The 25,826-nt window shown below is 34.4% G+C and overlaps 4 protein-coding genes across 6 annotated transcripts; 2 read left to right on the top strand and 2 right to left on the bottom strand.

Annotated features, from left to right (window-relative positions):
• Positions 1 to 1,492: 1,492 nt before the first annotated feature.
• On the top strand, positions 1,493 to 5,049 carry LOC128855144 (cyclin-dependent kinase 2). The gene is made up of 6 exons (XM_054089830.1): positions 1,493 to 1,785; positions 2,409 to 2,604; positions 4,065 to 4,175; positions 4,241 to 4,402; positions 4,458 to 4,655; positions 4,717 to 5,049. The coding sequence occupies exons 1-6, from the start codon at positions 1,661 to 1,663 to the stop codon at positions 4,831 to 4,833; spliced, it is 909 nt and encodes a 302-aa protein (XP_053945805.1). The 5' UTR covers positions 1,493 to 1,660; the 3' UTR covers positions 4,834 to 5,049.
• Positions 5,050 to 5,081: 32 nt separating this feature from the next.
• On the bottom strand, positions 5,082 to 8,356 carry LOC128871889 (uncharacterized). Its single transcript, XM_054114044.1, has 3 exons — positions 8,336 to 8,356; positions 6,150 to 6,229; positions 5,082 to 6,078 (listed from the first exon to the last, which is right to left on the bottom strand). The coding sequence occupies exons 1-3, from the start codon at positions 8,354 to 8,356 to the stop codon at positions 5,082 to 5,084; spliced, it is 1,098 nt and encodes a 365-aa protein (XP_053970019.1).
• A 6,474-nt stretch (positions 8,357 to 14,830) lies between these two features.
• LOC128855143 (serine/threonine-protein kinase polo-like) lies at positions 14,831 to 16,258 on the top strand. 2 transcript variants are annotated; one of them, XM_054089829.1, is made up of 3 exons: positions 14,831 to 15,278; positions 15,367 to 15,465; positions 15,693 to 16,258. In XM_054089829.1, the coding sequence occupies exons 2-3, from the start codon at positions 15,367 to 15,369 to the stop codon at positions 15,984 to 15,986; spliced, it is 393 nt and encodes a 130-aa protein (XP_053945804.1). In that variant the 5' UTR covers positions 14,831 to 15,278; the 3' UTR covers positions 15,987 to 16,258. The 2 variants fall into 2 exon arrangements, with proteins under 2 accessions (XP_053945804.1, XP_053945803.1); XM_054089828.1 differs by having other exon boundaries at positions 14,831 to 15,465; positions 15,693 to 16,237.
• An 839-nt stretch (positions 16,259 to 17,097) lies between these two features.
• LOC128855142 (serine/threonine-protein kinase polo-like) lies at positions 17,098 to 18,361 on the bottom strand. 2 transcript variants are annotated; one of them, XM_054089827.1, is made up of 3 exons: positions 17,921 to 18,361; positions 17,734 to 17,832; positions 17,098 to 17,506 (listed from the first exon to the last, which is right to left on the bottom strand). In XM_054089827.1, exons 2-3 carry the CDS (start codon positions 17,830 to 17,832, stop codon positions 17,213 to 17,215), a joined length of 393 nt encoding a protein of 130 aa, XP_053945802.1. In that variant the 5' UTR covers positions 17,921 to 18,361; the 3' UTR covers positions 17,098 to 17,212. The 2 variants fall into 2 exon arrangements, with proteins under 2 accessions (XP_053945802.1, XP_053945801.1); XM_054089826.1 differs by having other exon boundaries at positions 17,102 to 17,506; positions 17,734 to 18,360.
• Between the last annotated feature and the right edge of the window lie 7,465 nt (positions 18,362 to 25,826).

Here is a 25,826-nt window from a genome sequence, read left to right as displayed (position 1 = left end):
AAATTGAATATAGAAATTAAAAATAACACTTAACAACAACAAATAACTTTCGCTTTCTTTTTTGGGCAAGAAATGGTGTTTTTTGTGCTCCAGTGCTTCTGGATAATTTATGTTCTATTGAGAGGGCATTTCGTTCTTATACGCATTGCCCGAAACTTCCCGTAAATGGAAAAAATAAGGTCTAAGGTATATATTGGGTATGGGAATAAGTTTCCGCCCTTTCTTAGCCAAAGTTACGAATTATTTAAACAATTAAATAAAACATGATATTATGTGAAGTATGTGCCATTGGAAGCTACAACTTTACTCCATCTTTTAGGCATCCTACGGATTCCTCTAATGAAAAATTCGAGTTATTTTGACTTGATCAATTCATTGAACCAGTTTGCGATGATGTCGTAAGAAGTGAACCACTCACCTATAAGGGCTGACTGTATTGATCGGAACAGTTGGTAATCCGAAGGTGCAATGTCTGGGGAATACGGCGGGTGAGATTTTCCAATTCAGTCCCTCTAAATTTTATGGACCGATTTAGCCACGTGTGGCCTGGCGTTGTCCTATAACAAAATCAGTTTGTCATGTCTACCATCCCATTCTGACCGCTTTTCTTTGAGAGCTCGTTTCAAGCGCATTAGCTGCAGGCGGGCAGAGTAGCAGACGTTTCAACAAGACTCGGCACTGATTCTTGATTTTGTATTATTTTGACACATTTTTTACTTTGAATGGAATAAAAGTAATTTTCCAAACTAAATTTATAGCCTTTTTAATTAGCTACACTTCGAGTGCCGGACCCTGTATTATGCTGAACCTTAATCGCGCATTGAACACTTTCGAACATTGCCTTTTCGAAATGTGTTCATGGTGTCGCATTTACTAAATGAGCATTCACATTCATATATTTGTTGTTGCACTCATAGGTGTACCACAACTTTTCAATGCATACTTTCAGGTGCTATGCTTTAAAGGCAATGGAATTACATAACATTTTGAGTGATACTTTTGTGATGAGGAACGGAACGCTTGTCTTTTATGTGTATTAAGGAATTACTTAATTTTGAAATCAGTGTGAAAACGTTTATCTTATTTATAACAAAGCTATTATTGTCTATAATATTCCATTTTAATTATAGTTGAGAAAATAAACACCAAGATTTGCGAAGTTAACAAAATGCGTGCAACAATCTTTGAAAACATGGATTGTTACAAAACCGCTCAAAGTATTGTTCCAATTCAATAACTTTTAGAATATTTCAGAGTTGCTTTCAGCATTTAAAAGCTATATCCAAGACATATATAGCATTTAGTTGCATTTATGTATAGAATTTTATATGGATAATGGTGCATTTAAAATTCTATATTTATTTGAAACAAATCAGGCAGCACTATGAAATTTTGCTCTGCTCTTGGCAACGCCACACTACCATCGCGCCACCTAGTGCGGGATTTTACGAGAGAGGCGCGCATTTTTGCGGCACTTTTCTCGCTGTTATTTTCTTATTTGCTTTTTTCCGTTTTCGCTTGATGCTACATTTCTTGTTCTAAGCCAATTATTCTATTAAAATATTCAAATAAACCTCTAAAAAATTACTAAAATACTTAAATTTATTTAATAAATGCCTTTGCATCTAAAAAGTGTGTTGGAGTAGTGGCGTTTGACAGAATGCTCGAGGTGGGCGATTTTAAAAGGATACAAAAAATAGGCGAAGGAACTTATGGCATCGTTTATAAGGCAAAGGATACAAAAACAGGAAAAGATGTGGCACTAAAGAAGATTCGTTTAGAAAGGTGAGTCACCTAAACAAGCACCTATTTCAATGCATACATACATATGTGCATAATTAATTGGTAATTCAGCAATTTATTTTTGGCGTTCAATGGATTTACCGTTGCCGCCAACACCACTGTTGTTGCGACGCTATCCTTTGCGTAGGTGTAGAGACAAGAGATAAACACATATACGTCAATTGTCACGCTGTTATAGCAGACGGTGGTAGCAGGTGCGTTGTCCTTGATGAATGTCATTTGCCTCAGGCAATTAAATGCCAGTTGCGGTGATATGGACATGGGCACTGCTACCATGTGGGAATGTTGTGGCTAGTGTTTATTTCAAACCAAGGCAAATAAAAATTCGAAAGATATGTTGCAACCTTTCAAGGCCCGTATCCTGCGGATGCTGCGCTTTTATAAAATACTATACGTAGCACCACATGATTCGGCTTTGTCGGGTGGAGAAGACCAACGATGTTTGCCGTATAACTTAATTAATGTGTTATTGATTAAACTGAAATTTCGTATAATTCTTTTATTTCATGCTGTCATTTTAAATATGGTGAATGGAAAACTGCTGAGTAATAAATAAACTAACGTTTAATGTAAATTATATTAAAATATTGTAATTTATATTGCAGTGAAACTGAGGGCGTCCCGTCGACGGCAATACGTGAGATTTCGCTACTCAAAGATTTGACGCACAATAACATCGTGCAGCTGTATGATATTGTGGTGGCGGATTCGAGCTTGTATATGGTGTTTGAATACCTGAATATGGACATGAAGAAGTTAATGGACAAGAAAAAGGATGCCTTTACGCCGAAGCTTATAAAGGTGGGCATTATGAAGTGGTAACAATGCTGACAAAGCCCAAACGAGTGATTTATTCAATTTATTTTAATTTCAAAGGGCCGAAAAGTAAAAAAAGCAAAAATATATAAAATAATTGTGATTTTGCACGCAATAAAGTTAACTAAGCGGCAGCAGTAGCCGAATGGAATGGGCCGTGACTACCATTCGGGAGTGCTTAGGTTCGAATATCCGTGCATGAAAATAATTATACAATAGAAAACGTTTTTCTAAACGCGTTTTTCTGCCGTTCGGAGTGGGTTCCTCCATTTGTATAACAACATCAAGACGCACGCCACAATTAGAAGGAGGAGCTCGGCCAAACACCTAACAAAAGTGTACGCGCCAATTAATTGTTTTAAGGGGTTAGGGGTAGTCAGAGGCCCGAGTTTTGCTATCGATTACCGGAGCGCCTGAGCGCCTTTGGGTAATTTTTTAATAACTGGAAAAGTATTTGTCGAATTCACTTAAAATTTTCACACAATATTTTTAAGATATACTTTAAATGCAGAAGAAAAAGTCCTTTTTTTTTTAATTCTGGCTACTCCTAACCCCTTAAGGGAGAGCCTGCTTTAGAGGCTTCAAAAAATGTATTTTTTTTTTTTTTTGCATAAATGTCTTTCAAAACTATCCAAGAATGTGTCGTCAAAATTTCAGAAGCAATTTCAACATATTTTCGGAGTTACAGAAGAAATTGTGAGCAAGCGTCGAGCAGGTATACGAGCAGCCGGATCGCTCGAAGTGCGATTTCTCGGTGTTTTATTTTTACGATTTTTCCTAATTGGCGGGAAAGATAGGGAAAAAGTTAAACGTCCTATCGAAACGAGATTCCATTGATTGTATGCGGAATTAAATTCTCTTCTAGTTGAACCTAAAAACCCTTAAGAAAGTTTTGATTAACACACTTTTTAAACAATCTAAAGTGAATTTGTTTTTCAAAAAAAATTCTTTTTTTTTTTTAATTAGCGAAAAATTGTTGAATTTTTCACTTTTTGTTTAATTTTCTTGATTTAACTAGAAGCTATACTATATTAAAGTAATTTTTTTTTGTTTTGGGTTCAGATGAAAATTGCGATCTGCATCTTTCCCGCCTCACGACACATGCACACTCGAGGCGCCTCGGCAAAATGCTTGTCCAGGCATAACATGACATATATTTTAATGCAAAAATTTGAGAAGACTTGAAATATATAACAATAAAACCTGAAAGTTTCGTTTCAATCGAATATTTCTTTCCTTTCCAAAAAAAAACCACGAAAAAATCGATTTTTGGAAGCCTCTAAAGCAGGCCCCCCTTAAGTAATCGCTTTGTAACTGTCTACGCCTGCTTGCCCAGAGCCCACTGAAAGGTGTTCATTAAAATCCCGAGTTCAACTATCGCAATACATTTTTCTTAAAATAATGCTAATATTTTATTTACTTTATTTTTACTCATTCATTTCCAGAGTTATATGCATCAACTTCTTGACGCTATTTGTTTTTGCCATACAAATCGAATTTTACATCGAGATCTTAAACCACAAAATTTACTAGTCGATAGTGTGGGCAACATTAAGGTAGACGTCCATCTTTCTTCCATTTCCTTCAATATTTGATTTATAAATTTTATTTTTGCTTATAGTTGGCAGATTTTGGATTGGCACGCGCTTTTAATATGCCAATGCGTGCATATACACACGAAGTTGTCACGCTGTGGTATCGTGCGCCTGAAATACTGCTAGGCACCAAATACTATGCGACGGGTATGGATATCTGGAGTTTAGGTTGCATATTTGCGGAAATGGTTTGTAAGCAATATTCAAAAATGAAACAATTTAAGCTCACTATCCACTATGTAGATAATGAAGCGCGCACTCTTCCCTGGTGACAGTGAAATCGATCAGTTATATCGGATATTCCGTACTTTAGGTACACCCGACGAAAACACATGGCCGGGTGTTAGTCAATTACCCGATTACAAAGCTAAATTTCCTAGATGGGAAAAAACGAATGTACCAGATGTTATTTTGAAACACGAAGCTTATGATCTCTTTAAGGTAATTAGTGCATTAAAACCTTTTATTCGATGGAATGTTACCGACATTTGTGTCATTGCAGAATATGATGCTGTACGAGCCAAACGAACGCATATCAGCCAAAAATGCTATGACACATCCTTACTTCGATGATGTTGAGCATGTGGATGCTGTAGCCCTGCCGGTGGATACACCATAAAAGTGTTTCTATAATTATTCGCATTTATTTAACTAATAGCTAATTTACCATTTAATGTTAATAGTTATGGAATGTCTTTTAAATGAATGCCAGTCGAGGATTTGTAATATAATTGCCTGCCATTTTTTGTAGGCTTATTTCTGCTGTTATTGTATTTATGTAACTATTTTTAAGGCCTACAAAAATATATGCACATTGATTTTCTAGATAAATTAATATACATTTTTTGTTTCGTCTTCCAGTATATATTAAATCCGTTGTAAAACATAATAGGTTAATTTTGTCCTAGGCTGCGATTTGACTCTGCTGCGCACTGCTTTTGGCTTGTGCTTTGTACTCGTCCGCTGGCGCATTCTATTGAGGCGATCGTCTGACATGTAAGTCCCTATTGAATTACGCAGCATTTCCACATTTTTAGCATTTTGCTGTTTACTTAGTTGAATATCATCAAATGGCTGTCCAACTAGAGTTTGCTCTTCAGATTCATCGATATTTTCAACTTCCGGTGGTATGATCTCCACTTCTGCAGAATCTTGAACTTCTTGGGAGTCAGACAGAATGGGTTGCTCGTTGATTTGCTCCATCGGTTCATGGCTGAATTCAGTGCTTTCGTTACCCGTTTCCATAGTCGGTGGCTCGATTTGTGGTGCTATTGATTCCGCCTGTATATCTGGCTCCTCTACTTCCTCCTCTTCCTGCTCTTCTACCTCATCCAGCTGTTGCTGCTGCTGCTCGTTAGGAGCGTAAATATTTAAGTACTGTGTTTGAGTTTTTCGTATATTGTAATATTGACCAGTGCTCGCATCGTAAAAGTACAGTGTTTTACGCGGGTCAAATTTGACAGTAAAAGGTTCTTCGTAACCACCATAACCACCAGATGTCTGATAGGTGTCATTCTCTTCTCCCTCATAAATTGTAGGTGTATGCTTGCGTTTTTTGGTTTGTTTTCGTGTGCTTTTACTGCGTTTACGCTTCGTCCGTCTGCGGTTGTAGTTACCTACTGGCGAGTCAATAACATTTGTGGCACCAGCGTTGAAGAGATTCACTAACGGATTGGTCATATTCCAGCTAATGCTTGGCACAGGCAGGCGTATATTGCGTACGAAGTTATTCCAATATCGTATAAATGGTCGCTCAGTTGTGGTTGGACTGGCTTTCTGATAGCGACTTGGCGCTCTGCGCGCCTCTGGTGCAAAATAATCGTAATCATAGGCAGTGCCGGCAAGAAGCTGAAGGTCTGCGTTGCTAGAAACGATAAGTTGCGTTAATACAGCCGATGTGGTTGTATGTGTGAATCTGTTTAGTTTCAAGTTTACCTGGTACTGCGTGCCGGAGACTTCTTCAAAATTTTTGATGCACCGTAATTGAGGCAAATTGCAATTACCAGGAAATATATCTGAAAATAGTTGAAATTAATTAGTTCATATGTTTGAGTGCAAAATAAAGCATACTTTAGGGAGTCAAATCTATAAAATGAAACAAAAAATACAATATCAATATAACTGTTGTTGTTGTAGCAGCATAAATGTTTCCACGACAGTCGGTTCTACGTTACCGAAACGACCCGAAATTTATATCCGGCCAAGGACTGTCACTCCAGCAGCATTTACCGTATGTAAGTATGGGGGAATGTTTATGCTACTACAACAACAACAACAACAACAATACTCTTTTTCAATAAAAGTACTTTCGATGCAAAATATTATTACGGCCATTAGGTACATGAGGCCGCTTAAGTTGTAACGGCTATCCAACACTGATGCCGTGGAATGTCCAAGTCGCGACTGAAGGCAATTTAGCATTCCAACGATATTGCTCTCCATCAGTTTGTCTTATTTCTAAAGATGAGGTGGCACTTGAGGGAATTCATGCTTACCGTTCACATAACGGTAATTTTTAAAAAATTAAAGATCGATTTTTCAGTGACTACTGAAGCAAATTTTTTAAAATTTGGTATGATACTAAGAGGCCTATTATTGTTATTTAGAAACTATTACGGGCCAAATAAAAAAGTTGTTCAAAAACCGTTAGTGTACAGCTTTTTACATATTGTGTGTTTTTTTTAAGTGAAAACTTCTTTAGAATCGTTGGGAGTGATTTGAGACTCGATGAAACGAAAAAGCGACACCAAAAAGAAGAAGAAAAAAGATATACGTATATATATGTATGTATAGAAAATGTTTCATTACCAGGCACACAGAAGGATGGCATAAGCAAATTTAAATTTGTGAATTTATATATGTATGTATATATGCGGATATATGTATATATGTTGTGTGTATGTACATATGTGCCTCGCCACAGCAAAACATACGGTAAAATTTCTCAAGAAATCCAGCGCGCATTCATAGGCACAGCATTGCATGTACAGTAGGGCGGGTCGATTTAAAAATCGCTCATTGCTCTATGAAAATCGTATTCTAGGGATCAAAATAAGAAACTTTGCCGAAGGAACCTCTAAAACGAATTCTGATGTCCCCAATTTCAAAATATCACCATTTTTGGCCTTTACATGAAAAAATCAGCTAAATGGCTATGTTTTTTCTTTATTTTTATTTATTTATAATATTATCTATTTTTTCTCTTAAGAAATTTATTTAGTCAGAACATATGTAAATGAATGAATGTGAGTTATAGAAAAGAAACTAAAAAGTTCGACCCATATTGGGGGACATCAGAAATCGTTTTAGAGGTATGGTTCCTTCGGCAAAATTTCTTATTCTGATCCCTAGAATATGATTTTCACAGAGCAATGGGCGATTTTTTTGCCTTCCCACAAATCGACCCGGCCTAATGTACAGTAACCTTGAACAGGCAGCTGCGGTTGTCGAGCATTTAGAAACATATATTTACATACATATATGGGTGCAAACATATTTACGGAGCCGCGGACACTCGACTTGACAAAAATTGAATATTGGCAAATAATTCTACGCGAAATATTCCAATATTGACTATTTTCGAATTGTCGAGAAAATTAGCATATGGGCGGCTCGTTTTATGAATGAAAGTACTTGCTCTTAGAACTATGAGCTCGAATTTATAAATCAATTTTTTGATGATGAGTTTTTGTTGCACAGTACAATAGTTGAAACTGTTCGGCGCCGCCGCGACTGTTCAGCGCTATGGCAACTAGGATGATGGCCGCTACGCCTGCGCGTATTAATGCATTTTGTTCTTGTAGTCGCTAGGCATAGAATTTTAGCTTTGGACGACATACGCATTTACAGGAATAAAGTGAGTGGCCTGTGTGTGCGGTTGTATGTAGATGCAAGTTAACGCCTCCTATACCACACACCACTAACCCAGTATGTAAACAATTAACCATAGATTAATAGCGCAAGCCACTTCCCAAATAAATAAACAATAAATATAAGCACTTACCATTAGCGAAAGTGTCAAACATGTCATTGACACTTTGCTAATGAAGGAAGTGGACATCACATATCACGTATGGTCCGCTTTCAATAGAATTAAGAAAACAATAAATATAAGCGCTTACCTTAGCGAAAATGTCAAACATGTCACATATCACGTATGGTCCGCTTTCAATAGAATTAAGACATACTAACCTAAGATTTAAGCTTCAGATTCTGTATAAATAGGAAGATTAATAAAGTTTCGGATCAGTTTTTGATCCGGTGTGCAACGAAGACTCACAATGTTTTTTAAAAAAGCTTTTGCTATTTAAGCAAAAGATAATTGGCGATCCTGCCAGGAGCGATTTAAGTTCTGGTGGACCAAATAAAAGTTGTGTACTATAGTAGCCTGTAAAAAGGCAGTGCACAATTTAAATAAATAAGTATCCCTAAATCGGAAAAGGGAGAAAAAAAAATTTTAAAGACTAAAAAAAGGAGAAAATTAAAAAGTATCCTAAGTCTAAAAAATAATAAAACAAAAAGAAAAATTTAAAAAAAGGAGAAAACCAAAAAGTATCCTAATAAAACAAAAAGAAAAAATTTAAAAAAGGAGAAAACCAAAAAGTATCCTAGTCTAAAAAAATAATAAACCAAAATATCGAGCAATTCTACAAAATATAATAATTCTACAAGGAAAAAAGCAAAGGAGGAAAAACGCACTCAATAGAGGGAAAATCACTGTATGCAAACATCTTTAGCAAGCAAACACCAAGTTGGACCTGAAGGGATCTTCCAATAATGAGTAAGAAATTAAATAATTTTTAAGAATTAAAAGTTGTAAATTATTAATTAATTAAGAATAAATATAGCATATGGGCAATAGACCTAGTAGCTTAGGTTACGAGAGATTACACTACTGTGAAAAGTGTAAAGAAAACCACAAAAATTGTGTAAAAAATAAAGAAGTGATTAAAAATTTTTCAAATTTTACCAAAAATAAAGCTGGAAGAGTTGAGAAGTAGATTTGCAGATATGTCTATAGTGAATAATAACAACAGCACGTCCAATATGGATGTTGTGTCGCGACTTATAGCTGCTAGCACCGCCTCGCTGCGTAGCGAGGTAGAACAAGTTAGACGTCAGTTGCAGGCTTTAAGTAATTCCGACAATGTTGCTGAATATGCAACAGAATCAATAGATTCAACGATCAATTGTGAGGAAAGTTTAGATGTCATAAAATCTCTTCCTGAATTTCGAGGAAAAATCAACAATTATGTTAGCTGGCGCGAGGCTGCTAACAATTCAATGTCATTGTATACTAGGGGAAGCAAAAAATATTTTGCTGCCTTGACTATCTTGCGTAACAAAATTACGCAGGACGCTAACAATATTTTAACGAACCACGGTACGGTTCTTAATTTCGATGCAATTCTGAGTAGGCTAGATTTTGCCTTCGCTGATAAGAGGCCGTGTCACATAATAGAACAGGAAATGAGTGTGCTTAGGCAAGGACCTGGTACCCTAATAGAGTTCTACAACGAGGTCAATAAAAAACTGACGTTATTAATTAACAAAACGATAATGACGCACGGAACGAATTCCGCAATTACAAAGGAGCTTAATACCAAAAACAGGGAAACAGCTCTTCGAACTTTCATTACAGGTCTTAACCCTCCGTTGGACCAGATCCTCTTCACGTTGGCACCACGTGACTTACCAAATGCTCTTGCCAAGGCGCAGGAGCTCGATGCCAATCAAATGCGAGCACAATTCGCATTGCATTTTTCAAGGAGTAATAATAATAGTAATAATAATATTACAATAAACAGAAACGCTCCTCAGGGCGTTCGTAGGGGTGCGAATTTTCTGAACAATTTAAGGTCTCCACCAAGGAATACCCAAGCAAATGAGGTCAAACAAAATCGTCCAGAGCCAATGGACGTTGATCCATCATTACAGATCACAAATAGGCCCAAACCGGTACAAACGTACCAGCAACAGGTGAGAGGCAATAGAAATAATTGGCAGACCAATTATAATTATCAGGCAAATGCTGTGCCAAAGAGGTCGAATGATAGTGCGCAAATAAGTACGCAACCTCAACAGAAGGTGCAAAGAATTAATAACATGGGAGAAAACCATTTTTTAGAGTAAGGTCTGATTTGCCCTACATTGTCAAGACGGATAGGAAGACGGGGCAAATCTTCAAAATCTTAGTTGATACGGGAGCAACAAGCTCATATATACGGGCCGGGCTCTATGTAAACAAAAATGTTTTAGAAAATAAGAAGAGGGTAAGAACCATTCATGGTTCGACCATCATAAACTTTTTCCATAATATCAATTTATTTGATGTTCAGGAACGATTTTACGAGATTGAAAATTTAGAAAGTGATCTCTTAATTGGAATCAATTTCTTGAGTAAAATCGAGGCCAAGATTGATATTCCAAATCGGGTGTTGATCTATGGTAATAACAAAACAGAAAAAATTCATTTTCTTGATGATTTTGATATACCAAACCCCTCGGGACAAGAAGGTCCTGAAACGTCTGTCGAAGATGTTATCAATAAACCCAAAGGGAAAAATAATGAAAGAAATACCAAAAACGGTGTGAAGAAAATTAATCAGAAACTAGTAGGGAAAAAAGGTCAGAAGGGGCCTGCCAAAAATTATACTAGAAACAAAAAAGATAATAAAAATTTGCAAAAAAATATATCGGAAAACTTAACTATTAAAACTTTTGCTGAGGTAGATACCGCGAAAATAAAAAAATTTAAAAATCAAGATAAGACTGAAGCTTCCCAAATTGGAAATTCATTGAATAATTTAAGGTCGGAGTCCTCAAAGATATCCTTTGAAGTAGATAGGAAAGGGGAGTCGATCGAAGGGTTGCAAAATAAGGTGATTGAGGAAATTTCAATAACACATAGTGATGTTAATTTAGATTTACCTTTTCGTACCGACGTAAAGGCGGAAATACGAACTTTTGAAGAAAGGCCAATTTGGTCAAAACAATATCCTTATCCAATGTCAGTGAATGATTTTGTTAATAATGAGGTTCAAAGCCTGTTGCAAAAGGATATAATTAGGGAAAGTAAAAGTCCATACAATTCTCCAGTATGGGTGGTTCCAAAGAAAGGAGTAAATGATGACGGAAGTCCTAAATTGAGATTGGTCATCGATTTCAAAAAAATTAATGAAAAAACCACATCTGATAGGTACCCAATGCCTAATCCAGAGGTTATACTTTCGAATTTGGGAAAGTCTAATTATTTTTCTACAATAGATTTGGAGTCTGGATTTTACCAGATATTAATGAAAGAAGGTGATATAGAGAAAACGGCATTTTCGGTAAATAACGGGAAGTACGAATTCCTACGAATGCCGTTCGGATTGAAAAATGCACCAAGTATTTTTCAACGGGCTATGGATAATGTATTAAGAGAATATATTGGAAAGTTTTGTCATGTTTATGTCGACGATGTTATAATTTTTTCAAAAAATTTGGAAGACCATAAAAAACATTTGAGTTTGGTAATTAATATATTAAGGGAGGCAAATATGAAAATATCCTCTGAAAAATCTAAGTTTTACCAAAGAGAGGTGGAATTTTTGGGATATATAGTGGCAAAGAATATAATCAAAACAATCACAGAATTAACGCAAATCCTTAAGCAATTACAGGGCAGTTCTAATGAAAAAACTGTTTTAAGGCAAAGAAATAAATTAATAATAAGCAATGAGCAAGTAAATGTAACAATATCAGATCTTATAGATGTTTCGGAATTTAAAATTGTACAAAAAAGTAATTTAATAGTTGTTTACATTAAGTATCCAAAAGTAAAAAATGTTTGTAAATTGTATAAAGCAATAGCTGTAGCGCAAAATGATGGAAAATTGTTGATTGAAAATGAAATAATAAAATGTGGAGATAAATTTTATTCAGTCAAATTTTGTAAAAAGGAATTAAGTAATGCTTTTTGTATGATAAAAGGAAATAACACATGTTTGTCCAATATGTTAAATGATAAACATGCCAACTGCACAAAAATAAATGAAGCAAATTAATCAATAAATATTGTAAAAGATGGTGCTATAATAGCATCAGGAAAGCATAAAATTAATAATCACACTATAGAAGGAGTTTATTTGATAACTTTTCAAGATGATGTTATAATTGACAACAGAAAATATGAAAATCCTACAGGAAAAATTTTAAGATATTTAAGGGAAGGAAAATTAAAATCTTTTTTTGTAAATAAATACATTGAAACAAAAAATATTGATTTAAAACTAAACAATGTTAATATACTCACACCATTAAAGCAAGAAATAAAACGAAATCCTGTTTGGTGGACATTTACCACTTTAATTGTAATAATATTATCTGCATATTTTGTCTTTAAATTTATCATATACATTAATCTAAAAATTAAATTAAAAAATGCAAAGGAAAAAGAAGAATTATTATTGCAATTATCAGACAGAATTAATCACTTAACAGCTTTATATTCGAAGACGGGACGCTTCGATTTAGAAGAGGGGGAGTTAACGCCTCCTATACCACACACCACTAACCCAGTATGTAAACAATTAACCATAGATTAATAGCGCAAGCCACTTCCCAAATAAATAAACAATAAATATAAGCACTTACCATTAGCGAAAGTGTCAAACATGTCATTGACACTTTGCTAATGAAGGAAGTGGACATCACATATCACGTATGGTCCGCTTTCAATAGAATTAAGAAAACCATAAATATAAGCGCTTACCTTAGCGAAAATGTCAAACATGTCACATATCACGTATGGTCCGCTTTCAATAGAATTAAGACATACTAACCTAAGATTTAAGCTTCAGATTCTGTATAAATAGGAAGATTAATAAAGTTTCGGATCAGTTTTTGATCCGGTGTGCAACGAAGACTCACAATGTTTTTTAAAAAAGCTTTTGCTATTTAAGCAAAAGATAATTTGCATATGTGTATATTAATAAGCATTCTTTTGCTGGAAGTTCAGAACACAAATAGGTATGTACGTACATAGGCTAGACCATAGTATAGCATACATACATATGTATAAAAAATTCAAACCAAGCGTCCTACGAATGTTTGCGTGTATGTTAGTACCATAGATGACTAGATGTGAAACTCTTTTTCTCGTGAGAGCGCTGAAAAATGTGCATTTTTTATAACATTTTCCAATATTGCCACACCGGTAGAAACATGAATTGGGTATTTTCGAACCAAAGGTCTGGAATTTTTAGTTTCCACACCACCATTGAGGTTAGTATTTAGTGTGCGGTTGCCCAATAGCCTTATATCACTCGTAAACATCTACATATACTAAAAATAAGCACAATCCGTATTCTTTTATCTTCGATCTCGTTAATGGACTAATTGACTGCCCGTTTCTTCTAGAAAGAATACATTTTAATGTTCCTTGCAGGAACTTTCGCCGTGTCAAAATTTTTCATGTTGGCGTTAGGAGGACATTATATAGTTCCAAAGCGCCTCTTGTTAGAATGCTGTCTGACATGAACTATCTCGCCTCCCTTTTGGATCTAGACTTTTCCAGGGCGAAACATGTATTTAAATCCCAATTAAAAAATTTTTTCCTTGTAAGAATTCTAAATAATTACCGAGTATATTTTGTTAATTTAGTTTTCTAAGCTTTGATTTTGTTAATTATTTCTATTTATATTATATATAATATAAATACTCTTAGTTCTATGTAGTCTGTAAGAAACTTTGTATTTTCTTGTCTTACTAAAATGAATAATCCTCCTCTTTAAGTTATAAGAAAGTTTATATTTTTCTTTTACTCATTACAATTGAAGCTAGTTAATTATAAGTTTAATTTTACTTTGATTAATGATTTAGCATTAATCTGTTTTCATAGTCTGTAAGAAATACTGTATTTTTTAGACTATTAATTGAATTAAATAAATACATAAATATGTACATAAATAAGCAAAACATTTAAAAATTTATATGTAAATGAAATTATTTAAAACTGAAATACAAAAGTAAATTAATAATAATAAAGTAATGAACGCGAAAAACATAAGTTATAATTAAAAACATGACTTATTGCGATTTTTTAATATAACACAGAAATTGGCTAACAAAAAAAAAATTCTCAAACAACGAACAGAATAAGTTAAAGCAGATTACCTTTAATTTTTGTAAAATATCTCAAACACAAATTCAGTACCCTTACCTACGCTTTTCAACCATAGAATATTTACGTATATACAAATTTACATAAACCAACACACAGTTATCAATAAAATTACATTATGTACATAAGACTAATTAAAAGTAGAAGTCGAAAAGGATATAACGAGCTTTGGATTCTACAAACTCACTTAAATTCAAATTATTACATTTCAATTGAATTAATTTTAAGACAATTAATTATAAACATTTCAACATGTCATTTCTCCATTAAGCAAAAACGAACTGTTTTCGTCTGTTATTTTCGGCGCGTTTCTTCTGGCAGTCTGCCATTTCGCCTATCAGCTGTTCAAAATCCCATAATGTGTGAGTGCTGCCAAGTTTTGAAACGTCCTCATGGGCGCGCTCTCTCTCAAAATGAATAAGTTTCACATCTAGTTATCTATGGAATGAACTAAAACTCCGAGACAAAAAATAATAAAAATAACAAAAAAAAAATGCTAAATCAAGTTACGAAAATGGTAATCTGGCCATACTGGAGCTAAAATCACGTAACTAGTTGTCAAATTCGCTGAGCGCAAAGTAACGGGACCACGATGGGCGCCATCTCATTATTCTTTGCATCATGGTTATCTATGTTATCTATGCTTGTTTGGCCGCTTGAGTTGATTGTAAATTCGTTCTTTCGATTGCCGCTGTTCTATTTTTCATTGATTGTTGACTTATTGGTTAAGTATAAACGTTGTCTAATTAGTATTTATCAATAAATAAGCGGCAAGGACGAACGCGTGTGATTGTATATATTTTACGGCTGGCTTGCTTTATTTGGCGTAGATAGATATTGCATATCTTCTTCGTGCCATCTGCGTTTGCCGGGAATATTAAGTGAAGCGATTACGAAAGGTAGCGGATTTAGATTTAGGTACGGTGGATCAGTGCAGTAAACGTAAGTGCACGTGTGTGTGTATAAGTAGCTGAAACTTTGTTCAAGATGGCACAAAAGACTGATGATAAAACGTCTGACATACCAGAGCGGCTGTATGATACAACCACAAGGTCCACCTACAAGCGTCTGAGATTTTTTGGAAAAGTAAGTATACTGGAATGAATATGCAAAAAATGTAATAATACGCCAAACACGCTGGTGTCTCGGTAGGCTTATATAGTACGCTATTAGTTTTATGTTATAGGAATACAAGTGCTAATTGCGATTTATGTACAATTAATATTGCTATATAGTGGTTGATTTTGCTGATCCTCAAGCTTCCTTACACAGGGTTGCCAAGTAAACGTTACTAATAAAATTGTATTACACAGGGTGGCTTTGCAAAATGCTACGAGATTGTGGATGTGGAGACCAACAATGTATACGCAGGCAAAATCGTATCCAAAAAATTGATGTTGATACATAATCAAAAAGAAAAAATGTCACAAGAAATCACTATACACAAAAGTCTGAATCATGAAAATATTGTTAAATTTCATAGTTTCTTTGAGGATAGCTTCAATATTTACATTGTGCTGGAGCTATGCAAAAAGCGGGTAAGTTTTCTATATCTACAAACAAAATTTCCGTCATTTACGCGCTCCAAAAAATTTTTTTGCTCATAATGTACTTGGAAACATTTCGAAATTAAGAGTTAAAATACTAGTAACCAAAGTAACTAAAAAAATGTCTATCAACTTTTCAGGATATGATACTCCTCATCATTGTTAGATTCGACTAACGGCACAATGATGTGACATTTCAATTTTTTTGCTTGGAACTTTTTTAAAAATATATTTCTGTAATTAACACGTTTAAAAAAAAACAAATATCATACAGTGCTGTGAAAAACAAGAGCAACAAAAAAGAGTAAGTGAATATAAAAAAGGGATTTTCTACACGGTCGCGGCCGCCGTAGACGAATGGATGGTGCATGACTACCATTCGGAAGGCATATGTTCGAAGCTCCGTGAAACACAAATTCGAAGAAAAAGTTTTTTTCTAATAGCGGTTGCTTTTCGGTGGACAATGCAAACCTCCGAGTGTATTTCTGCCATGAAAAAGCTCCTTATAAAACATATCTGCCATTTGGAGTCGACTTAAAACTGTAGGTCCCTCCATTTGTGGAACAACATCAAGATGGACGCCACAAATAAGAGAAGGAGCACGGCCAAACACCCAAAAAGGGTGTTTATATGACATATAAGCCAGTTATATAGAAATAATTTAAAACCATTACCATTATCTACCAGAGTGGCCAAAGCTAACCGCACAATAGATCTAGAAAAGGTACGATATTTCAAATATCTAAGTTGGTGGATGACTGGGACAAGGAAAGCAAATTAACGGCAGAAGATCGGAAAATTGGATGAACACTAAACCTACCGATACTTTATGTATTCCTATTCACATGACTCGTCTTTAAAATGTTATATATGTATATTACTCAGTCTAACGTAAAACACGGTAAAACAATTAGCAAGAGAGGAGTAAATCTCGAAAAATACATTCGATGTATTTTTTAATAAAATTCAAGAAGGCAAACGGCGATTTAATAATGTTATTTCTAAGAACTTCTGACCAAAAGTTTAAAATGGGTCATTTGACTCGTCATGGTAGGTTTAATGTTAATTAATCTAACTCTTCTTTATGAACGCGCAACTTGAACTTTTTAAAATATAAGTATGAAGCACCGAAATTTTTTTAAATCACTCTAAGGCTATCTGCAATTCGAGTTGTAGGACCGTTTGCGGTCTGCATTAAATTGCTTATTCACTTTTTAACACAAATCAAGCTTAGGCAACTGTAAGTATGAAAATCGATTAGAAATTTCGAAATGTTTACAAGTACATTATGAGCAAAAAAATTTTTTGGAGCGCGTAAATGACGGAAATTTTGTTTGTAGATATAGAAAACTTACCCGCTTTTTGCATAGCTCCAGCACAATGTAAATATTGAAGCTATCCTCAAAGAAACTATGAAATTTAACAATATTTTCATGATTCAGACTTTTGTGTATAGTGATTTCTTGTGACATTTTTTCTTTTTGATTATGTATCAACATCAATTTTTTGGATACGATTTTGCCTGCGTATACATTGTTGGTCTCCACATCCACAATCTCGTAGCATTTTGCAAAGCCACCCTGTGTAATACAATTTTATTAGTAACGTTTACTTGGCAACCCTGTGTAAGGAAGCTTGAGGATCAGCAAAATCAACCACTATATAGCAATATTAATTGTACATAAATCGCAATTAGCACTTGTATTCCTATAACATAAAACTAATAGCGTACTATATAAGCCTACCGAGACACCAGCGTGTTTGGCGTATTATTACATTTTTTGCATATTCATTCCAGTATACTTACTTTTCCAAAAAATCTCAGACGCTTGTAGGTGGACCTTGTGGTTGTATCATACAGCCGCTCTGGTATGTCAGACGTTTTATCATCAGTCTTTTGTGCCATCTTGAACAAAGTTTCAGCTACTTATACACACACACGTGCACTTACGTTTACTGCACTGATCCACCGTACCTAAATCTAAATCCGCTACCTTTCGTAATCGCTTCACTTAATATTCCCGGCAAACGCAGATGGCACGAAGAAGATATGCAATATCTATCTACGCCAAATAAAGCAAGCCAGCCGTAAAATATATACAATCACACGCGTTCGTCCTTGCCGCTTATTTATTGATAAATACTAATTAGACAACGTTTATACTTAACCAATAAGTCAACAATCAATGAAAAATAGAACAGCGGCAATCGAAAGAACGAATTTACAATCAACTCAAGCGGCCAAACAAGCATAGATAACATAGATAACCATGATGCAAAGAATAATGAGATGGCGCCCATCGTGGTCCCGTTACTTTGCGCTCAGCGAATTTGACAACTAGTTACGTGATTTTAGCTCCAGTATGGCCAGATTACCATTTTCGTAACTTGATTTAGCATTTTTTTTTTGTTATTTTTATTATTTTTTGTCTCGGAGTTTTAGTTCATTCCATAGATAACTAGATGTGAAACTTATTCATTTTGAGAGAGAGCGCGCCCATGAGGACGTTTCAAAACTTGGCAGCACTCACACATTATGGGATTTTGAACAGCTGATAGGCGAAATGGCAGACTGCCAGAAGAAACGCGCCGAAAATAACAGACGAAAACAGTTCGTTTTTGCTTAATGGAGAAATGACATGTTGAAATGTTTATAATTAATTGTCTTAAAATTAATTCAATTGAAATGTAATAATTTGAATTTAAGTGAGTTTGTAGAATCCAAAGCTCGTTATATCCTTTTCGACTTCTACTTTTAATTAGTCTTATGTACATAATGTAATTTTATTGATAACTGTGTGTTGGTTTATGTTAATTTGTATATACGTAAATATTCTATGGTTGAAAAGCGTAGGTAAGGGTACTGAATTTGTGTTTGAGATATTTTACAAAAATTAAAGGTAATCTGCTTTAACTTATTCTGTTCGTTGTTTGAGAATTTTTTTTTTGTTAGCCAATTTCTGTGTTATATTAAAAAATCGCAATAAGTCATGTTTTTAATTATAACTTATGTTTTTCGCGTTCATTACTTTATTATTATTAATTTACTTTTGTATTTCAGTTTTAAATAATTTCATTTACATATAAATTTTTAAATGTTTTGCTTATTTATGTACATATTTATGTATTTATTTAATTCAATTAATAGTCTAAAAAATACAGTATTTCTTACAGACTATGAAAACAGATTAATGCTAAATCATTAATCAAAGTAAAATTAAACTTATAATTAACTAGCTTCAATTGTAATGAGTAAAAGAAAAATATAAACTTTCTTATAACTTAAAGAGGAGGATTATTCATTTTAGTAAGACAAGAAAATACAAAGTTTCTTACAGACTACATAGAACTAAGAGTATTTATATTATATATAATATAAATAGAAATAATTAACAAAATCAAAGCTTAGAAAACTAAATTAACAAAATATACTCGGTAATTATTTAGAATTCTTACAAGGAAAAAATTTTTTAATTGGGATTTAAATACATTTTTCGCCCTGGAAAAGTCTAGATCCAAAAGGGAGGCGAGATAGTTCATGTCAGACAGCATTCTAACAAGAGGCGCTTTGGAACTATATAATGTCCTCCTAACGCCAACATGAAAAATTTTGACACGGCGAAAGTTCCTGCAAGGAACATTAAAATGTATTCTTTCTAGAAGAAACGGGCAGTCAATTAGTCCATTAACGAGATCGAAGATAAAATAATACGGATTGTGCTTATTTTTAGTATATGTAGGTGTTTACGAGTGATATAAGGCTATTGGGCAATCGCACACTAAATACTAACCTCAATGGTGGTGTGGAAACTAAAAATTTCAGACCTTTGGTTCGAAAATACCCAATTCATGTTTCTACCGGTGTGGCAATATTGGAAAATGTTATAAAAAATGCACATTTTTCAGCGCTCTCACGAGAAAAAGAGTTTCACATCTAGTCATCTATGGCTCATAATAGCAACCGCGTGTGCTGTATTGCGTCCGTATTTTTATATTCGTAAATATTTTCATTTTTAAATATTTACCGCAATTATGCCGAAAAATAATGCAGAAAAGTGTCGTGAATTTCGACAGAAAATTGAAAACATTGAGGATGAATAATAATAAAATGAAGAAAATAAAATATGAACTTTACAGCAATATTATAATGAACCTATAATTATCCCGCTGCTAATGCTACTTTCGTCTCATTCTCTCTCAGTTTGTTTTACGGAAGGTTTCACTTCTATCGCGTCTAACCGTTAGACTGGTATTTTTTTTTTTAAATTGCCTTGCATTGATAATTATTGTTTTGAAATTGATTTCCGCAACTTAGATTCGGGCACGACGGCCTGTTTTGTTCAGAAGAAAGCTAGCTACATTCATCCGTAAGCATAAGCATGTATGTACAATATATATGTACATCTGTATGCTTCAGAAGACTTCTTTTTTATTTATTTCCTTATTTGTTGATTTATTAGAATTAATATACCTATAATACTAAAACTAATACTAGAACGAGTACTAGCTGCCAGGGCCTACAACTCGATAGTTATTTAGAACAGTCAGTGTTATTATTAGCAAATCATAATAAATCATAGTAGTTAAGTTACAATCTTTCAAAAATTTATTTAAAGCAGTTATATTGATGGTAGAAACAGTAGCCAGTAGAGCAGAAGGTTTGCTGGATCCGAAGTATTTTTTTGTGAAACTTTCTAAGGTGCGACAATTGTTTAAAAGATGGTCAGCTGATGGGTTATTATTGCAAAATGGACATCGTTTTTAGGTACTTCCTGTGAGGAGGTTTAAGTGTATGAGTTTGGTATGCCCAATTCTGAGTCGGGCGAACTGGCTTGATAAATATCGAGGTGTATTGCTTGGGTATAGAGATGGTTTGTGCCAGCCGTTGAATGCAGTATACCGATGCCTAAACGTATACGATTTAAGCGAGTCAATATGTTTTTTTTATATGCCGGCGGCCGCCGTAGCCGAATGGGTTAGAGCGTGATTACCATTCGGAATTCACAGAGAGAACGTAGGTTCGAATCTCGGTGAAACACCAGAAATAAGAAAAAATTTTTTCTAATAGCGGTCGCCCCTCGGCAGGTAATGGCAAACCTCCGAGTGTATTCCTGCCATGAAAAAGCTCCTCAAAAAATATTTGCCGTTCGGCTTAAAACTTTAGGTCCCTCCATTTGTGGAACAGCATCAAGACACATACCACAAATATGAGGAGGAGCTCGGCCAAACACCCAAAGAGGGTGTACATGTATGTATATGTAAATTATTTTCTGAATGTGAAACTGAAAAAATGGGTTTGTTGCTGGCATAAGTCGGCTGGCTCGTTGCTTCGTTGCTTCTTTGTAAAAAAACATTACTGTTTATACTCTACTTTGACAATTAATAACTTGAATATTGAAAATGTAAGATTTACATCTAAGCAACATTGTTTAGGTTTAAGAAAAAATCTAGCTGCCAGACTCAATATACTCAAGTATTTGTTATCGAAACACTCTGTAATCCATACAAACACCTTAGTCAATATCACTACAGCAATGATACTTTCTAAGATAGACTACGGTCTACCTGTGTACGGATGGATCGCCAATATTAATATTAAGCTACATACTGCTGTTCGTCGTAGTATAAACGCGTTCCCAACATCCCCTGTAAAATGCGTTTTGGCAGAAGCTGGTCTCCCTAATATAATATAAAGGATCGTGTTATCGCAGCGACATGGCTACTAATTCCGAAACTCTTTTCTATGTACTACGAGTACTAATCATATTTCGCACAAGTATTACATATCGGCGTTCCGACACAAACATAGATATAGGCTCAAGTCCACAATTCGCCGCTATATTTCGTATGGCTTAGAGATTGATTGGACTCCACCCAGAAGCTGCACTAAATTAAAATGCCAACCATCGTGGTTTATATACTCATATACACCAAATTTCCACACCGTTCTCCACGCGCTTAATAAATCTACGGCAAGTAGTTCGACCTATCAACAATTCTTCACAGAACTGGAAAGAAACTATCGGAACAACGATTGGAATTTTTTATATACGGACGAATCAAAAAACAGCACTAACACCACGTTTGCTATAGTTAACCAACAAGGATTGCTCATTTCTGGAGGCCAGTTACCTGAACACTGCTCGGTGTTCACAGCGGAAGCAATGGTCATATACAAAGCAGCGGATTTCGCACAGTGTAATAAAGGAAAATTCCTCATTTGTACGGATAGCATGTCGTCCATTAAAGCCATACAAAACAGTTATGGTAGTAGCAAATTCGTTGAAAAAGTAAGAGACATTATGTGGTCATAAAGGCATCCTTTCTTGCGAGTACAATTTATTTTTTTTTTTGTTTTTGAATTTATTTCATTTTATTAATTTCATAAGTAGCTAAACGTCGACGAACACTCCAATTATAATCATAAGATGTTTTTCTAAGTAGTGTTGCGTATTCAAAAAACACTGAGCGTCATATGAATGTAGTAAAGCGATATTTTATCAATAAAATACACAGCAACAAATTTATACTAATATAATTAAATACGATTCTCATTAATTACACACCAATTGCCGTGCCATTTTCCTTAAACGCTAAATACACACTCCAGCCCACTTAATATTTAGTTATTTTCATCTAGACGCCTTGAAGATTTTCATAAAACTGATTTCTTAACGCTCAAAAATTCGCATAAGAACCAAAACCGATTGCAATCTAAATCGAACAAATATCAAATAATAAAATAGAAACTAATGCAATACCTTCATATTATAATTTTATTATCATATACCGTTGAAGAGGCTGCATAATCGAAGATGCGCAACCAAATCGAAATTCATTTGTCCATTCCACTCACATTGGCATAGTGGCGGAACGGCCGCGTACACCTTTCGCCTCACTTGGTTTCTCCAAACAAAAATTTGAATATGAATACAACTATAACAAGGAAAGTTTTGCACAGTCATACCTTGCATACATACATACATATCTAGATACGTATGTATGTATGCAATATTAGGCGATTTTTTTTACTATAAGCTGTCATCTGCATAAATTTGCAGCAGCCGGCTGTAGGCTAAGTTAATGAGCGCTTTAAATCAAATTGAAGCTTGAGTGTCGGTGGTGTCGGCTTTGAGGTGACCATTGAAGACTGCTGCTCTACACGAATAAATTAAATCGCTTGTCTAACTTCTGTTTTCGTTTATTTGTTTTATGTAAATAAACTACATACATATGTAACTGTAGTTACAAGCAGTAATCGCCTAAGTCTAAAATAATGTTTTCGGCAAAAATCACATTCTTTATATTGTCAGCAGACCAATACGAGTGTGTTAGCTAAGAACATTTTAAAAATTATGCTTAGAAAAGCAGGCATTTGACGTAAATATATAAATAGTTTTGTTAAACTGCATACACTTTTTTTTCAGTATTCATTGACATTTCATCATGGAGAGACTTGCGTCTCAACAACGTTTACAAATCGTACAAATGAATTACGAAAATCGACGCTCTGTGAAAAGTGCTCATCGCGCACACAAGCGAACTTAAGGTGTTCACCGAAGATGCTCAGTTTTTACTTCATCGCAACATCAATAAGCGAAATTCCCATAGTTATGCTGAAGAGCAACCCGAAGCCATTCAAGAACTGTCATTACATCCATTGAAAAGAACCGTTCTACACAAAACTAATGCAGATTGCCCAATCAATTTGAACTTTCGTTGTTTTATTTCAATTTAAATCCGATACCACTAAATTGATCACCCTTTACATAGTATATTATATTATATATTTTATGTATTAAAAAAAATAGGCATATAAACCATTTATATTTACGGTGGGCTTTAGCACATTCCAACCTAGAAAATATTATTTTTTTAGTCAAAAGTGGTTTTTCCGCTGATTTCTTTCTCTCAAACCACATTCCTGCGTACAGTTCCTGCACTTATTGCTACATTGTGGAATTGGAGGCATTTCTTATTTCTACATATAATATTATACAGAGTTTTTAAAGCGATTCTTTAAACAAATCTGTTCTGAATACTCCCATCTGAATATCACCAAGGTGAATTGAGTATCTAAGGTGGCGCTATTAAAAAACCGTTACTTTATTTTTCGCGATTTTGACAAGTCTGTCGACAGCTCCCTTCACAATACAAAACAAGCAAAAGGCGGAGATATTACATGTTTGTGAAAATTTAGTGAATGGCTTGGTAATATTGTTTTTTGTGAGATTTAAACTAATCAAACTAATGAAAACGAAATGCGCTGTGAATTGTGAAAGCACAAATTAATATAAAGCCTCCAAATGCAGTTTGTTTGTATTTTTATGCGGAGACGCGATGGCAAGAAAGTATGCGCGTGTGCACATAATTTCTTGTGTTTGGTTGTTTCCATTGCTTTCGCATACTCTTCTTTTTCACAAAGACGTAATTCCCCTTCCTTTTGCTTGTTTATTCATGGGCTCTTACGCCACAGCGAATTCGGAAAGCGCAATTGTGTATTCTATCATTCTGGGAATGCCACCTGTTTGGGGAGATATCTCTTTCCTAGTTCCAACTCTGCATCCAGGTTTTCTCGCTATCTCGCGTGTTGGCATTCGATCTTTTCTAAAGTAAAAATAATTAATTTTTAATTATGGTGTTGTATTTTTTCTCCAATAAAAAAAGTTTCGTGCATCCGATATATGGGGTGTTTTTTTAGCTGTATGACAACTATGGTTTGACTGTTATCGATAACTTTGGTTTGATGGCTTAGAAACTGTAGCATGAATTACATTTCTTTTCAGAAGAAACAACACTCTCAAATTGTGGAAATTTATTTTGAAAAAAAAAAAAATATTACTTCGTGAACTTCATAGAGATTGGCAGCATCACCGGTCTTTATTTCTTTCGAAATAAGGAAGGGGCTGCCCTTATGGTGAGTAGCTATCGAGCCACGGTTTCTGAATAGTTGTCTGCAAAAATAGATCAGCTAAACATCGACGGCATTTGGTTCCAACAAGATTAGGTTACATAGGTTAGGTTAGGTTCAGCAGACGCATTGTACATAGAAACAGCGATGCCATTTAGACCACGAAATAGGTCCGTTGTGAGCAGCAGGGGCTGGGACACTTTTCCCCCTCCAACAAGACTTGCCATGTAACTCGTAGCCGCGGCGGATATATGCTGGATATCACCTTAAAAAAAATTAACAAATGCTACGAAATTATCTACCAGATTATAATAAAAAATTGTTTAAGTTCTCAAGCTCTTAACAAACACCCGATATAAAAAAATTATAAAAAATCAATTGGGCTTTTCAGCTATGCTAAATTTGCACATACTAACTCATTAATTTAATTCAATAACTACCTATATAACGGCAAAAAAGTATTTCTGTAACTTCCAATTAAAAATCGTGGAATTAAGATAAAACATTTGTGGAATTATTCTAATTTTTGCATAAAATTTGAAAATTGGATATACTCGTTTATATAATAATAAAGCCTCTATACAAAAATAATGAGAATTAAAAAAACAAAAAAACAACAAAATATAAATAGTCAAAATTGGTCAAAATGTTGATGCGCCACCCATTTGTCGCAGGGTGAAATCACTTTGATAAAGTGTTACGTAAATGTTACGCAAAACATCATTACTTCAAAATGCTCAAATTAGTGTTGCCAATTTTTTACATAAAATAGGTGGATTTCTTGTGCTTATGAAATTCAAAATACGGGCAAGCTTCTCAAACTGTCAAAATCTTTATCGAAATTACAAAGAAAATATAAATTGAATATAAATTGTTAAATAATATTTATTATAATATAATATAACTATTAACAAATCATTTTATGCAAAATAAACTATTTTAAAATCTGAATATAACTTGTTAGCCAAGTCTGTATAACTCAATAGAAC

Source organism: Anastrepha ludens, chromosome 2, assembly GCF_028408465.1.
Source record: "Anastrepha ludens isolate Willacy chromosome 2, idAnaLude1.1, whole genome shotgun sequence".
NCBI lineage: Eukaryota > Metazoa > Arthropoda > Insecta > Diptera > Tephritidae > Anastrepha > Anastrepha ludens.
The sequence above is the reverse complement of the archived record's forward strand: the minus strand, read 5'-3'. Positions and strand labels throughout refer to the sequence as shown.

Coding starts and splice junctions, on each gene's coding strand:
- LOC128855142 (XM_054089827.1), bottom strand. CDS start 17,832: ATGGCACAAAAGACTGATGATAAAACGTCTGACATACCAGAGCGGCTG. Junction 17,507..17,733: donor GTCTGAGATTTTTTGGAAAA/GTAAGTATACTG, acceptor TGTATTACACAG/GGTGGCTTTGCAAAATGCTA.
- LOC128855143 (XM_054089829.1), top strand. CDS start 15,367: ATGGCACAAAAGACTGATGATAAAACGTCTGACATACCAGAGCGGCTG. Junction 15,466..15,692: donor GTCTGAGATTTTTTGGAAAA/GTAAGTATACTG, acceptor TGTATTACACAG/GGTGGCTTTGCAAAATGCTA.
- LOC128871889 (XM_054114044.1), bottom strand. CDS start 8,356: ATGTTTGACATTTTCGCTAAG. Junction 6,230..8,335: donor TGTTTGACATTTTCGCTAAG/GTAAGCGCTTAT, acceptor AACTATTTTCAG/ATATATTTCCTGGTAATTGC. Junction 6,079..6,149: donor TCTCCGGCACGCAGTACCAG/GTAAACTTGAAA, acceptor TATCGTTTCTAG/CAACGCAGACCTTCAGCTTC.
- LOC128855144 (XM_054089830.1), top strand. CDS start 1,661: ATGCTCGAGGTGGGCGATTTTAAAAGGATACAAAAAATAGGCGAAGGA. Junction 1,786..2,408: donor AAGAAGATTCGTTTAGAAAG/GTGAGTCACCTA, acceptor TTTATATTGCAG/TGAAACTGAGGGCGTCCCGT. Junction 4,656..4,716: donor AAGCTTATGATCTCTTTAAG/GTAATTAGTGCA, acceptor GTGTCATTGCAG/AATATGATGCTGTACGAGCC.